This window comes from Thermobia domestica, chromosome 10 (assembly GCF_964235325.1).
Source record: "Thermobia domestica chromosome 10, izTheDome1.hap1.1, whole genome shotgun sequence".
Taxonomy (NCBI): domain Eukaryota; kingdom Metazoa; phylum Arthropoda; class Insecta; order Zygentoma; family Lepismatidae; genus Thermobia; species Thermobia domestica.
In genome coordinates, this window is record NC_137463.1 from 88,406,241 (window position 1) to 88,420,573 (window position 14,333).

The 14,333-nt window shown below is 38.3% G+C and overlaps 1 protein-coding gene across 5 annotated transcripts in view; it reads right to left on the bottom strand.

Moving 5' to 3' along the window:
* Nucleotides 1-1,885: 1,885 nt before the first annotated feature.
* Nucleotides 1,886-14,333, bottom strand: part of Pex19 (peroxisomal biogenesis factor 19) — a 51,362-nt gene continuing 38,914 nt past the window's right edge. For all 5 annotated transcript variants that reach the window (XM_081728206.1, XM_081728207.1, XM_081728208.1 and 2 more), the window contains exon 8: nucleotides 1,886-2,532. In XM_081728206.1, coding sequence (XP_081584332.1) covers nucleotides 2,404-2,532 — 129 coding nt within the window. In that variant the 3' untranslated portion in view covers nucleotides 1,886-2,403. The remainder of the gene's footprint in view (nucleotides 2,533-14,333) is intronic.

Consider the following 14,333-nt stretch of genomic DNA (forward strand, 5'->3'; position numbering starts at 1 on the left):
CTTCACGTTTTTGCGCAAGGTTTCTCGATTGTTTTCACTTCTAACCTCAATAAGCTTTCAGGTGAACTTAATCCGCAGGCTGAACACCACAGAACACCTCTTGTTTGTAATTCACACAACATTTTTTCCACACGTTCGCACACGCTTTTTTCCCCATGCTATCCCCCAGCAACCCTAAAATGCAATGTAAAATTCAAGTGCTCGATCTTCCCCTCGGACACCCTCAATACTATTACAGCACTGCACTGATCACCCTGTGTATGCACAGCAGGACACAAGTCAAGTGAACTGCTAGTATAAAGCGTACCTGTCGCAGGCTCTACGCGTGTGCAGTTCGTTTCCTCCTTTCAAACCATATTTGCAACCGTTACACGCGACCATCGCCCGAATTCATGTCAATTTCATACCAACGGGTATATTTAGCTACCTACATCGCAGGTGTTCTTTGTTATATTGCATGGTCGCAAAATCGAATAAAGTTCCCTTAGATCGATGAAATCTCCCACTGTGCAATGGCTGGAACTGAAATCGGTCAAGAGTAAAGTATAAAGTACTGAAATCCTCAAAATAATAAAAATTTCGTTCGCATCTACAGTGCAAGTTTGCAGTACTCTCTTTGTATAGTGAAACCCTCATATTGACTACTACTTTCACATGGTCTTTTGCTTAATTTATTGCATATTTGTAATGTATATTATGCACTATTCCTAGGAATAATATCAATCACTGTCAATATATTGCTGGATAAATGCATCTCCACTTCTTGAGAAATTATTTTCCATATTATCGTGTAATGTTTTATCAATCTTGTATTAGGGTGTTCCTTAGGTTTCCTCCTGTCTCTTAGCATTCGTATTTGTAATTTCACGATAATATCTATAAACGTGGAACGCCTCTCGGATCCAAATATATAAAGAAATCAAATTCCCAGCAAATAAAATCAGGAAACCGACTTTCCTGTAGAGAAATTTTCAGCAAATAAAGAAATTTTCTATTATTTGCTTCTTTTTGGGAGTATTCCGACTAGACTCGCACCGAAGGAAAGACTAATTTAAATGCGGCGTAGATGGTAACTACACTCCTATTAGAACGTGTATGAATGAATAATATCTCAATTTTGGTAAATTCAGTTTTCAATTTTTTCATTATAAGTGAGAACATACTGTATTTTTTCTGAGACTATCAGAGTAATGAGTAGAATATTCACTCAGTACCTTAGAAATTTAACAGAATATGTCTAAATTATTTTTCGTTTAGTTCCGAACCAGTTGTGCAAAGTTATGAGAATAAAAAAGGAAATAGACAGCTGTTAAGTTGCATTTCGATAATCATCTGTACGTATCAACACTCATATTTCTTTTGAAAGCTCTTTACTTACACCATAACTAAAAAGTAGTTTTGATGGATGTCGAACATGCAAACAGGATTGCAGATTTTGCTCAAGAGCGCAATGTGAAGTAAACATTACTTAATTTTTGCTTCGAAGAGTAAGGGTGTTCAATTCTTTTTGATGATTGAAAGAAACTGGACCACCATCTCCTTTATTCAATAAATAAATAAACCTCCTTTCCCAGATACATATTCTTTGGTTTTCTTAACACTTTCTTATTTGCCTACATTAAAACATATTACCTACAGCTGAAAATCAGAACTTTCAAGAGAAAGGATTACGTTGTTTTTCAAAAACATGTTTGTATATGCTACTGTAGATTAAATAAAGTATTAACGATCGTTGAAAAGCTTTTGAAGCTGGATGCTTCTAAGAAGGGCATACTATAAAATAAGATTTTAATATAAACGTGATGGGTCATTCGATTCGTTACCGCAATTCGCAGATTGAAAACAAACCATTCACTAATCACATTAACTTATTTATGAACAAATGTTAAAATCTCAGTTGTTTATTAAAAAATACTACAAACAATGCAATAATAAATACATATAACTTAAAGAGTCAACAACAACCTTTTATAAGACTATACATAAAATGCCGAACAGCATCACTGAAAATGTAACCTTTATTTTTTACAGTTACAAAAACATAAGAAATGAATTAACAAAGCAATATTAAGTATCAGCTGCACAATATAGTACTTTGGGGGTCTTCGATGGTTCCATGCATGCGTAGAAACTATATACACTCTTTTGCCAAATATCGGCACGACATTCATTCATGTCAACTCACAACAGAACGCAAGGCTCATCGTCATAAAATACTATATACGCCTTTCACAAAGGATATAAATACCTCTGATATATACAAAGACTACCGCAAGAAACAACAAATGCCTTATCACATTTTTCTTACGTAATTCCACCTGCGAGCACCGCAAGCAGAAAAAGTAAGAATCAATAATTATGCACAGGAAACGTCCTCTCTTTCTACAATCTAACTTCTTCTTGTCACATTACTGTGCACTGAGACGGGTCTGAAGGGATTCCTGGAATTTGAGGATTTCCTTGTTCGTCGAATGTCATTACAGGACCCATGTCTCCAACTAACTCTTTTGGGGGTTGGCCACAATCTTGCATCTATCAAACAAGAAAGAAAATTATTATACGTATTGCTTAACATCTTATACCAAACTAGTTCTCAAAGATATTTACAATATATCACCATTGCATTTCGACGAACAACTATGTACAAATGCAAGAACAATTAAAAAGAAAAAGCATAAGAAAACAATTAACTAGTAAGGATTCCTAGAATCTATCAGACCAATGCTAATAATCCCATCCCCCGTCATTCAGTATTGACTGACCGAATTACACTCGGAACAAAATATTCCTTAACAGTTCTGAACATTTTGCACTATATACAGTGTACACCTTATTTTTGACCATAGCTGTTACATTATTATTAATACATCAACTATTTATTATCAGGTTGGTGCGAATGAAATGTGTGTATATCCAATGGCTAAAATATGAAAACTAATACCCGCTTAATTAAAATAGTCGCCGTCCGCAACCACACGCTTTTGCCATCGACAGTGTTATGGGTGTATGCCATCGACAAACCAACGACTGGATGCCATGGCAAAAGAAGTCTGGAGTCTGTGATGCGACAATTTTTTCAACCGCAGGTTGCACCTCCCGATCATGAAGGAAAGTTTTTCTCTCCCAAGAAATGATATTGGAGGAAGTGGTAGTTCATGGAAGAGATACCAGAGGAATACTGTGGGCAGAAAAGGGCTTCATACTGAAAACTCATAATGAGTGTGCACTATCCTTTATGCGACATGTTGGCGAGCATTGTCTAGCAAATAAGGACACGATCGTATGAGGAAGTGTTGAGCCCGAGTTCAGTATGAAGAAGTGTTGCCTCAAAGTAAGATTGGAGAGGTTCGCGCGCGTATACGGAAGTGACAACATTGACTCTTGTGTCGCTTTAAATTATCAGTGTACACGTGCTAGTTAAGTTTTCATAGTGTTGACAATACCCAAGTTTAGTGTGTGTCATATTTGTGGTGCGCCGATTGATATAAAATAATCTAGTGTAATTAGTGATCAATTACTCCGCCTCATGGTGGCGGTATCAGGAGGTACTTCTTCCCCACCATCGATAGTGACGGTGCCAATTATTAATAATGGAAACGAAGTATACATGTACGACACCATTCAGATAGCTAATGAAGTTACAGTTAACTCCACCCCGGCTATTAACTTATTTTTGCCTCATTATGCTCCACCATATGTGGTACATGTGGTACCGGTTTCTACCTCTGACACTAATGTAACAACGGTGCGGAAACACCCACAAGTACTGGGGAAGATTCCCTTTCAATCCAAAGTGACGGGAGTGAAATCGTTTCAACCCACGAGAAAGAATCTCATTAAAATAGAATTTCATACAGACCAACAGGCTAACGAGTTCATTCATCATGAACTGCTTAAAACACACGGTTGGTCGGCTTTCGTACTCTATTCTACAACTCGATCAGTAGGCATTATTCATGGTGTGTACCCGGATTTTATCGAGGAAGAAATACGAGACAATCTAGTGTGTCGTGCTCAAGTGCTCCACGTAAGACGTATTAAAAAGCGAGTGGATTCGGACATCCAACTTACTCACTCAGTACTAACCTTTGACACTCAAAGTCTTCCAGACTTCTGTTCACTTTATCATGCACGGCATACAATTCATACATATGTACCGGCAGTTAAACAGTGCAGAGATGGGTGTTACCGCCTAGGTCATCTCCAGAGGGCGTGTAGATCGAAACAAAAATTTGTCACTGATGCGGAGCGCCTCATGACTCCAACTCATGTACACAAGATCCTAAATGCATTAATTGCGGGCGGGGGCATATGGTCACAGATCCACAATGTCCGGAAAGGAAACATCAACACATTAACCAACTCATGGCGACGGAAAATCACGTACAATGAAGCTCAGAAACAGATACCAACAACGAAACAACCCTCTCCCAAAAGTTCCTTTACTCCGGTTAACAATATATCCTCTCCTACCCATACACTTGCCCTACCCTTTCTTTTTAGGGACCATCAACGTCAGTTTCCTCCTTTCAACCCAGATCCCCCGCTACAATTTAACCAATCCTTCGACACCAAATAACGCACATACTCGGCCTGTTGGACGGATGCAGGAACAAAACAAAAAACGCAGAGCGCCACGTCACGAAGAAGAGAAGGGGACGTCAGACGATACTATATACACGAGTTTCATAGGATCTTCAAACATTAAACAACGCAGGACACAGGAAGACAAAATTGAACAACCTGGTGAGTCCACATCCACATATCGCCGCAGGACGTCGTATCAACCGAGACCGCCCAATGAAACAGACCAATCTAAAGAACCATTACAAAGCTTTTTACATAATTTATTATATAGTATTGAACAGTATGCTGTTATCAATTATGGCATTCAATCCTCATCGGAAACCACAGAAGAATCACCGATTTATAAACTTCTACAGGAGCACTTCAAAACCCTAGAGAATGGCCATTAGATCAGCCTTCAATATCCTACAATGGAACTGCAGACAACTACGAGGAAAGAAACAATTTTTATGGAACCTATGCCGTATCTTCACACCCACCTTCATACTACTACAAGAAACATGGAGTACAGTAGATTACTCCTCAAGGATTCCAAATTATCGGTTGTACGAGCAGCATAGAATTGACGGATATGGAGAAGTGGCAGTTGGTTTCCACAAACAGACGTCAAACGATGAAATTCAACAAATAGCCCTTCAGCATCCTCTGTTGAATTCAAGTGCAAGGCTTTCGATACAAACACATAGACATCCTCATCCTACACGTATATTCTCCTCTAGACCAGGAGATTCCGAAGAATCTATGGACCTACCTCTTCACGCAATGCCGGGCACCATGTATCTTTGCAAGCGACCCAATACTAGAAGTGTACTATGGGGATCATCGAGTAACAATAGGGCGGCGGAACACCTCATCGAGGTTCTGGAAGGCAAAACATTACTGATAGCAAACGATGGAACGGCTACACGTCTCCGTAATTTGAATTCACCTCCTTCTGCATCAGATATAACGTTCCTTAGTGTGGACATCATCTTACAGCACACCTGGCAGGTCTACGGATACACGGGAGGCAGAGACCATTTTCCCATTATTACCACCTTGGCACACTTGCAAGGAGCCATTTCAACATATCAACCCGGCTACGCTTCAATACCGCTTCCATATGTCACCAGAAATTACGAACAGGGGCAATACCAGGCACACCTAGAACATGCTGTCACTTCTCTACAGACTATGGATGGTATTACCTCACTACAACATTTGACGCAATACATCGTCGCTGGCGCGCATCAGGCGGAACGAGGAAGGGAAATTCGAAGACCCCAGCGCTACAAATATCCGTGGTGGGATACGTATTGTCAAAAACTGCTTAATAACAGTAAAAAGGCTCAGAAGCAATATTTACACGATAGAACTCCTGAAACATACTTTCTCTCAAGACAGGCGCAGGCAAAACTAAAACACATACAAAGATGCCGTAGAACACATTGGCAACAATTTTGTAACAATTTACAAGCAGGAACTAGCGCTACAACCATCTGGGAGTACATAAGGAATAACTTGTCAACTCGCTGCGCCACAGATCAACCCTACCTGGCTGGAGGAATTTCACTGTAACTTAACGGCCCCGACAGTCTTGTTTTCACGCAAAGCTTTACTGTCGAACCTTACTACTGCACCACTTTCTCCTGCCCTTTCAACTCTCTTCCATGAAGAACTAGCAGAAGCTTTATCAACAGGACGTCACGCGAGCCCGGGCGCTGACCAAATCACCTATCAGCACCTTAAGGACCTCCCAGCCACAGGTCACCAGCTATTAACACAGTGCTTACAATGTTTGGTCTACGGGACACATACCGCCAAACTGGAAACATCATTTAGTAGTACCAATATTCAAACCGCATAAACCAGTGGGCCATGCTAACAGTTATCGACCTATTACATTGCTTCCCTGACTCAGCAAAGTACTAAAAAAATCATCCTAAGGAAAATGGAATGGTACAGAAACGTACATTAGAAACTGGAGGTTGGATATACAAGAAATGATAGCTTTTTCCAGTAGCAGAATAGTTTCACTGTATTTCTGATAGTTGGACAACCAAGATGACAGCAAATACATGCCCGAAAACATAACATGCCAGGATATTCCCCCACTTGTAGGAAAAAGTATTACTATTTGAGAGCATCACTTAGAGAAGCAATCACGAGATAAATCTGCAGAAATTCCATTCACGTTAAGTTCAAGGAGTTAGGAATTAATGCAAAGAAAACGAAAAGAATAATACGCATCATGCAGAGATCGAAAAAGTAAGGAAAGCTAAACAAAACGAGAAAAGAGGGAAAGGAAAGAGCAAAAAATATGGGAATATATTAAATTTTAACACTTAAGGATAAACAGTCTCCGTCTTTTCACCTGCCCCCTGTATCTGTCTTGGTTTTTCTCCCTTCATATGATAAATCTCTTTCAGTATCAAACGCGAACATCATTTATAGTGTTTAATTCCTTGAAAAAATGTAACTCAGTCTAGGCTGAGACTCGAACACAGAATCCTTACAACGACAGTCACACACGGTACCCACTTATCTACACAGGCTATATCATCTGCGTTTATAAATCAGCCATTACACACGCTATTATCAAACGTATTAAATCAGCCAATGTCGGTGAGTTACCCCAGTTTCACTTGAAGTTAGAATTTTATTTACGGCCTTTAACCATCTACGGCAACAGGGACCATGTTATTATTAAAAGCATTTGTTCTGTAGCTTAAAATCAAGAATACATTAATCTACTATGAATTAAACTCTTGGGTTCACCAATACACACAACACACAGATACACACACATATATCGTATATATATATATATATATATATATATATATATATATATATATATATATATATATATATATATATATATATATATATATATATATATATATAGGATTGATTAAGGATTAAATGAGTTATTTCGTAAATTTACGAAACGGGTCTTGAAGGAAGTCGTCGCAACAGTAATGACATCTCGTAGCGTTGTTACGTAACACACGCAATATAAATAAAGCTTCAAAACAAAAAGTTACAAGTTCTGCCGTGGGCAAGTCGGTACGATGTTTTCTTCTTGAGCGGAGCAACGCAGGTTCAAATTTCGGCTGGTTCGCTTTGATTTTTCTTGCTCTCAAAATACATTTCTATATGTTTGTATTTCTCACTAATAATTGCTTTATTGTATTTTTTTGTAGATTAACTTAAATTAGTGGAGGTTAAGTAAAGTCAGGAGGGCTAAGATAAATGTATGTCTGCTTTATCCGTGTGTGCAGTCCAGAGATGGAGTGAGTCAGTGGGCCAAGTGGGTCATGGGTCAACAGGATGTGACTCACTGCGACACAACCCACCATGACCCACTCTGACCCAACAACCCATTCTGACCCACTGATCCACTCTGACTCACCAACTCATTCTGCTCAGTGCATGGTAGACAGCTTCTGAGCACTGGTGAATTTGTCTACGCTTTACTTTCAAGCCCTCCCTTTTTCTTCTTTTTTCATGTTTCTATTGAAGAAAGAACTTCAGGCATTCTTGCAGAACTTCAGGCAATTGACCATATTTGCAATATAATAATAGCAATACGACTTACTTCTTGACTTTTCAGACACAGCCTGTGAGTTTTTAGAGGAGCTAACTACTGTAAAAAAAATTTGAATCACCTATAATGTATGAATTATTATATAAAAAAAATGAATATAATTGTGTGTGTGTGATCATTATGATCAAATTGCAAAGTCAACTGAAATGACATTTGGCATATACATAGTTGGGCCCTAATCTCAATATCATTTTTAAATATTCTCTTTAATTTGGGGGGGGGGGGGCTTTTATTTATAGGGTTGATTTCTAAAAATAATCGAAAACGATCGATATTAGTTCAGAAACAAACTGAAAAGCAATTATTGAGAAATAAAAACTACAGTGTTACGCATTTTACATCTACTGGTTTTATTATAATAATTGCTGAAACTTGTGTTTATGTATGGAGCGTTCACAACATAACGGTATCACGTCATAAAGTTGTGAGGAAAATGGAAATAAAATTTGTAAGCTTAATTACGTGTTACTTTAAATTTGTACGGGATGCTTAAATATATAGTCCATTATAGACTTCTCTTTACTTTGGTCTACTTTACCTTGATTTGAGACTTTCAAATTTCATCCTATTTTTCACTGAAAATGTCTGCAAGTCAACAAAGAAATAATTATACAAAGAAATAATTATCGCAATTTGGCCCATGACAAACACTTTACCATTGTATATCGTAAAGATCAAATCCAGCGGTATTGTAACAGAGCGGTGCTTGAGCGTTGAACCGTAGAAATTCAAAGTCCGATTAGTGATAATTTCACAGCCTTGTATATTATTATAAGTGTAAACTTTATTCAGTAGAGAAGAGAGCGTGGATCATGGGTCAGAGTTGATGACGATGAGTTTTGGTGGGTCGGAGTTGGTCACAATGGTTCATGATGGTTGGTGGGTTCGAGTGGGTCACGGTGGGTGGTGGCTCATGGTGCCTTGCAGGTAAAGGCGAATCGTGAGTCACGATGAATGGTGTGCCGTGGATCAAGTTTTCATTGACCCACGCCATCTCTAGACAGTCATATATATATATATATATATATATATATCCTTCCTTACACATTTGTTTCTTTCTTTCGACCATGCGGATTACTGTCCCGCCCAAGGAAATGTTCTTGAAGGGATTGTGCTATGTTTAACATACAGATTTTATTCGAACTAAATGACCGACTCCGATGCCATATTGTTCCAATTTCGCCTATTCGCAATGTAAATACAATAGAAAAAACAATATTTATAATGTTATCTTGGTGGCCTGGTAGTTAACCCCAGAGATGGGGTGGGTCAATGGAAACTTGACCCACTCTGACCCACCACCTACCATGAACTACTGACCCACCAAAACACATCATCATCAACTCTGACACATGATCCACGGCCTCTTCTCTACCGACTTAAAGGGTTTACCCTTGTACTAAAACAAGGCTGTGAAATTCTAACTAATCGGAGTTTGAATTTCTACGGCCAATCGCTCAAGCACCGCTATGTCACAATAGCGATGGATCTGACCTTTATGATATAAAATGGTAAAGTGTTTGCCATGGGTAAAATTACGATGAATTTCAATTAAATTACCATGGTCTAATTATTTCCTTGTTGAATTATCGATATTTTTCAGTGGAAAAACGGATGAAATTTTTCAGTCCCAAATCAAGGTAAGTAGACCAACGAACAGAAGCTTACATTACAAATTTTATGTCTATTTTTCTCACAACTTTATGGGTTGATTGCCCTGTGCTCTAAGCGCTCCATATAATAAGCTTCAGCAACTATTACAGTAGAAAGTACATGGTAAGCACATATGGATATATGATGCGAAGCACTATTTTTTGTTACTAGTGCAATGGCTAGTAATTATAATTGCAGGGCTCACAATGGTCTGGTCTCTTGTAAATAATTGAAAAATCACCAAAAGCACACGAAAAAGTGACCAAAATCTCATCTTGTCGCTTTTTCCTTCGTGAATTTTTCCATCAGCTCTCTATGTTTGTTGTTTTGTTTTATCTTTTCTTCTTTACTTCTTCTTTTTGAGCTTCCTCCGTTCTTAGGTTTTCTAAGTATGCTTTGTACTTACGGTAAGCTGACTTAGCAGATGTAAGAAGTTTCTGAGTAAGTGGAACCAGTTCTGGCGTAATTCCGAACTTCTTCATCCCAGACATTATATTTAACTTATTATTGAGAGTTCTAAATATTCAAATTCATCACCTACTTTCAAGAAAAACATATAAGAAGCATAGTACAAGACGAACATGATGAACCACAGAAACAAACACACACACAACGTTGAGCGGACCGTTAACTATTACGAGAGAAAACTAAAAGCCTATTATGATAAAAGAAGGAATAAACACAGAAGGGTTCTCAACTCCAACTTGAGAGCTTAAGCATCCACCAATCATCCACTGTGCTTTAGAAAGAATAAAAGCTGAAGTGAGAATAAAGCTGACTGTTTTACATGTGGCAGCAAGTAATGACGCTTTCAGAAGAGTAATGAGTTTCTGCCTTTTTCCATTTATTTTTGTATTTTTCTTAGAAAACTGCCAATACAAATCACACGGAAAAGTCACTTTATAACCGCCACCAGATTATAGAAGTATTTTTTGTGGAAGCTCTGTATATTTTGTAAAAACAGTAATTATTTTTTTGATTTATACTTTGTTCTGCGACGCAAATAAGTTCTTTCTTTGGTGGGAATTGCTTCCTTCCCACGCAACTGGACAAAGAAGTCTTTCATTGCTTTTTCATATATATATTTAAAACATTGCTCTGTGGTGAGAACGTTTCCGTGAGTGACGAACCTTCTCAGTGTTTCTCCCTGACTTATTAATATGCACAGTATATATTCTACAGTTATTTGGAACTGAATTAAGTGCTTTTTTAATCGTTTAAGGAAATACTGCAGCAGATTGGAGCAGATCAGAGTAGACCAGGTGTTCAAGCGTCAGATCGTCGCCTTACCAGTTCGTTATCTGTTCTTTCACACGCCCGAATTATCGTAATGTCTCGTGCGTCGTGGCCAGTGGACTAAAATTAACATAAATTCTTTTCCATATTCTGTTTGCATGTACATACAAGTGATTTAACCTGAGTGCTTTTAAGAATGAACTGCCAACATTGATTAATGGACCATTGCAGTTCCTATCTCGAACCTCTTGGTTCGGGGAGTGTTACTCCACGTTTCGAGGTAGCAACCACGCATGTCGCGTCGAGCTTCAAGTATAATATTGGGCTAAGAGGCGTAAGCAATTAGCCGGTAAAGGACGTTTTCTTACGGCTAGCCCCAATCAATAAGTCCCAGGATCATATACCTAGTGTGATAGTTATAAACGGGCCAACATTAGCATTCCACTTTGGAGACTGTTATTTTGCTGAAGACTCATCTCGACTCTTCAGGACTGTTTAGAGCAGCAACTAGATTACTACGTGGGATTATCCCGGCGATATTTCCCCAACGCTAATCCCCCAAGTGCGTTAATGGTGTGAGAAAAGCATTTATAGTGAAATCTCAATTATAATCTTATATAAATATAAAAATGAAATGAAATCTTTGAGTTTTACGTCCCACGGTTATGCCGGTTAGGCTAAAGGAGACGGTGATGATGAGAGATGAGTGAAATGGTGGAATGAAGAAAGTGGGAGGAAACGGGAGAACCCCGAGAAAACCCACGAGCACGGTGTTTGTCCACCACAAAGTTCACTTGGCGGGGGCTGGGATCGAACCCGGGACCCCAAGCACCAGAGGTGAACGCTCTACCACTGAGCCACCGCGCCCCCCTTATATATATATATATCACAGTGATAAGGGCTACAGTATAGTGAAAAGTAAAGTGTGATTTTAATAAAACAAATAATTATACATAATCAGTGTTAAGTGCTGTGATCATTTCTCTTTATTTTTCTTTTTAATAGTATTCTAATAAGTAAGTTTAGTGTCATTTAACGCAGTGTGTTTTTGTTTTGTGTGTGAGTGATGTTTGTGTACGTTATGGTTTGGATGACCGCCTGATCGTCCGTGAGGTTTTAGGGACGAGACATCCGGACCTATCGGCGTCTAATGCTCATCTCATCATTGAGACCGACGAGTAATTTGGAAACAATTTTGTAATCCCTTCTTGGAGAGGTCCTTCAACGTCAGAATACTCATTGACAGGACCACGGAGGGCAACGGAGGACAGACCACGACCAGGCAATTACAAATAAGTGGTACCCGAACAGTGACCCGACACTCTGGGCGATTACAACTTTACCTCCTAAAAAAGTAACTTTTAGTGACAAATTTGGAAAAAAGTAACTTTTAGTGACCACCTTGAAAAAAGATAACTTTTAGTTAAAAAAGTGACTCGCTATGAGCCCTGTAACTGCTTTTGGTGTGGGTTCAAACCCGGGCCAAGGAATTTTTTTATTTTTATATTTTATATTCTTAAAATTTTCATAACACTTTTTTCATTAAAATACGATGAAAATAATACTCGAAGAAGTGATTTACTTACGTTACGTGTGCAGTTTTGCTATACGAATCCACAGTATAGGTAGTAGTAGTAGTAGTGGTAGGAACGGATTAGAAGCCACGCAAGGCTCGTTTTGTTTCACCTTGACTGCCATAATATAAATTTAACCTCAACTGCGTCTTCAGTGTTCTTCTTTAATTCCAACAAAATTACAATTTTCTTCTATTATTACTATAATACGCAATATATACACCAGAAGGTTTGGACAATCGCAAACTGCAACCAATCAGAAACGTGTTTTTAGTTTCTATGGCTATGGTCGAGGGTGAAAAAAATATGATGTTCAGAAGATGCTGTCTACAATGGAAGAGCAGAGTGGGTCATGGTTGGTGGTGGGTTGCAGTGGGTCACGGTGAGTGGTGGGTCGCAGTGGGTCATGGCGGGTATTGGGTGGCAGTGGGTCACATGCTGTTGACGTACGACCCACTCAGAAAACTAGACCCACTTGATCCACTGACTCACCGGCCCACTGACCCACTCCAACTCTGGTTAACGCTTCGACATCTGGAGTAAACAAGTTCTGCCAGGGGAACTTTTTTCTTTCAAAATATATTTTTATTTGTTCATATTTATTATTATTAATTACTTTCTTGCATTTTTTCTTACATTATCTTAGATTAGTGGCCGTGGTTTAGGACAGATTATATAAAGTGAAATACGGTTATGTATGTTTACACTTTCGTTTCTTTCTTTCAAAATGCACTCCTATCTGTTCACGTAGTCCAAAAGTAGGCATACACCTCTGCATTGATCAACTATAACATTCTAGTTTATGAGTTTATTTGCTTCGGCTCTTCTGAGCTTAAGATTTAAGTAAAAACATATTAAGAACAAATAACAGGGCTCATAGTGTTCTGGTCTCTTGTAAATAGTTCAGAAGTGACCAAAAGCACACGAAAAATTGACCAAAACCACACCATACTCGTTTTTCCTTTGTCAATTCCTCCATCACCTCTCTCTTTGTTGTTTTGTTTCATCTTTTCTTCTTTACTTCTTTTTGAGTTTCATCCTTTCTTAGGTTTTCTAAGTATGCTAAGTATACTTTGTAGTTACGGTAAGCAGACTTAGCAGATATTAGAAACTTCTGAGTAAGTGGAACCAGTTCTGGCCTATTTCCAAATTTCTTCATCCCAGACAAATTTAACTTAGCATTGAGAGTTCTCAAAGTCATGAAATATTCAAATTTATCACCTACTTTTAAGAAGAACATACAAGAAGCATAAGACGAACGCGATGAACCACAAAAACACATACGCAACGTTGAGCGGAGCGTTAACTATTACGAGAGAAAACTAAAAGACTATTATGATAGAAGAATAGACACAGAAGGGTTTCCAACCCCACCTAGAGAGCTTAAGCATCCACCAACTATCCATTGTGCTTTAGAAACAATAAAAGCTTAAGTGAGAATAAAGCTGACTGTTTCACATGTGGCAGCAAGTACTAATGCTTTCACAGGAGTAATGAGTAACAAGTATGTCTTTTTCCATTTATTTTTATAATATTTTTCTTAGAAAACTGCCAATGCAAAACATAAATCACACGAAAAAGTCACTTTACTTCCCAAAAAAGTAACTTTTAGTGACAAATTTGAAAAAAAAAAGTAACTTTTAGTGACCAACTTGAAAAAAAGTAACTTTTAGTTAAAGATGCGACTCGCTATG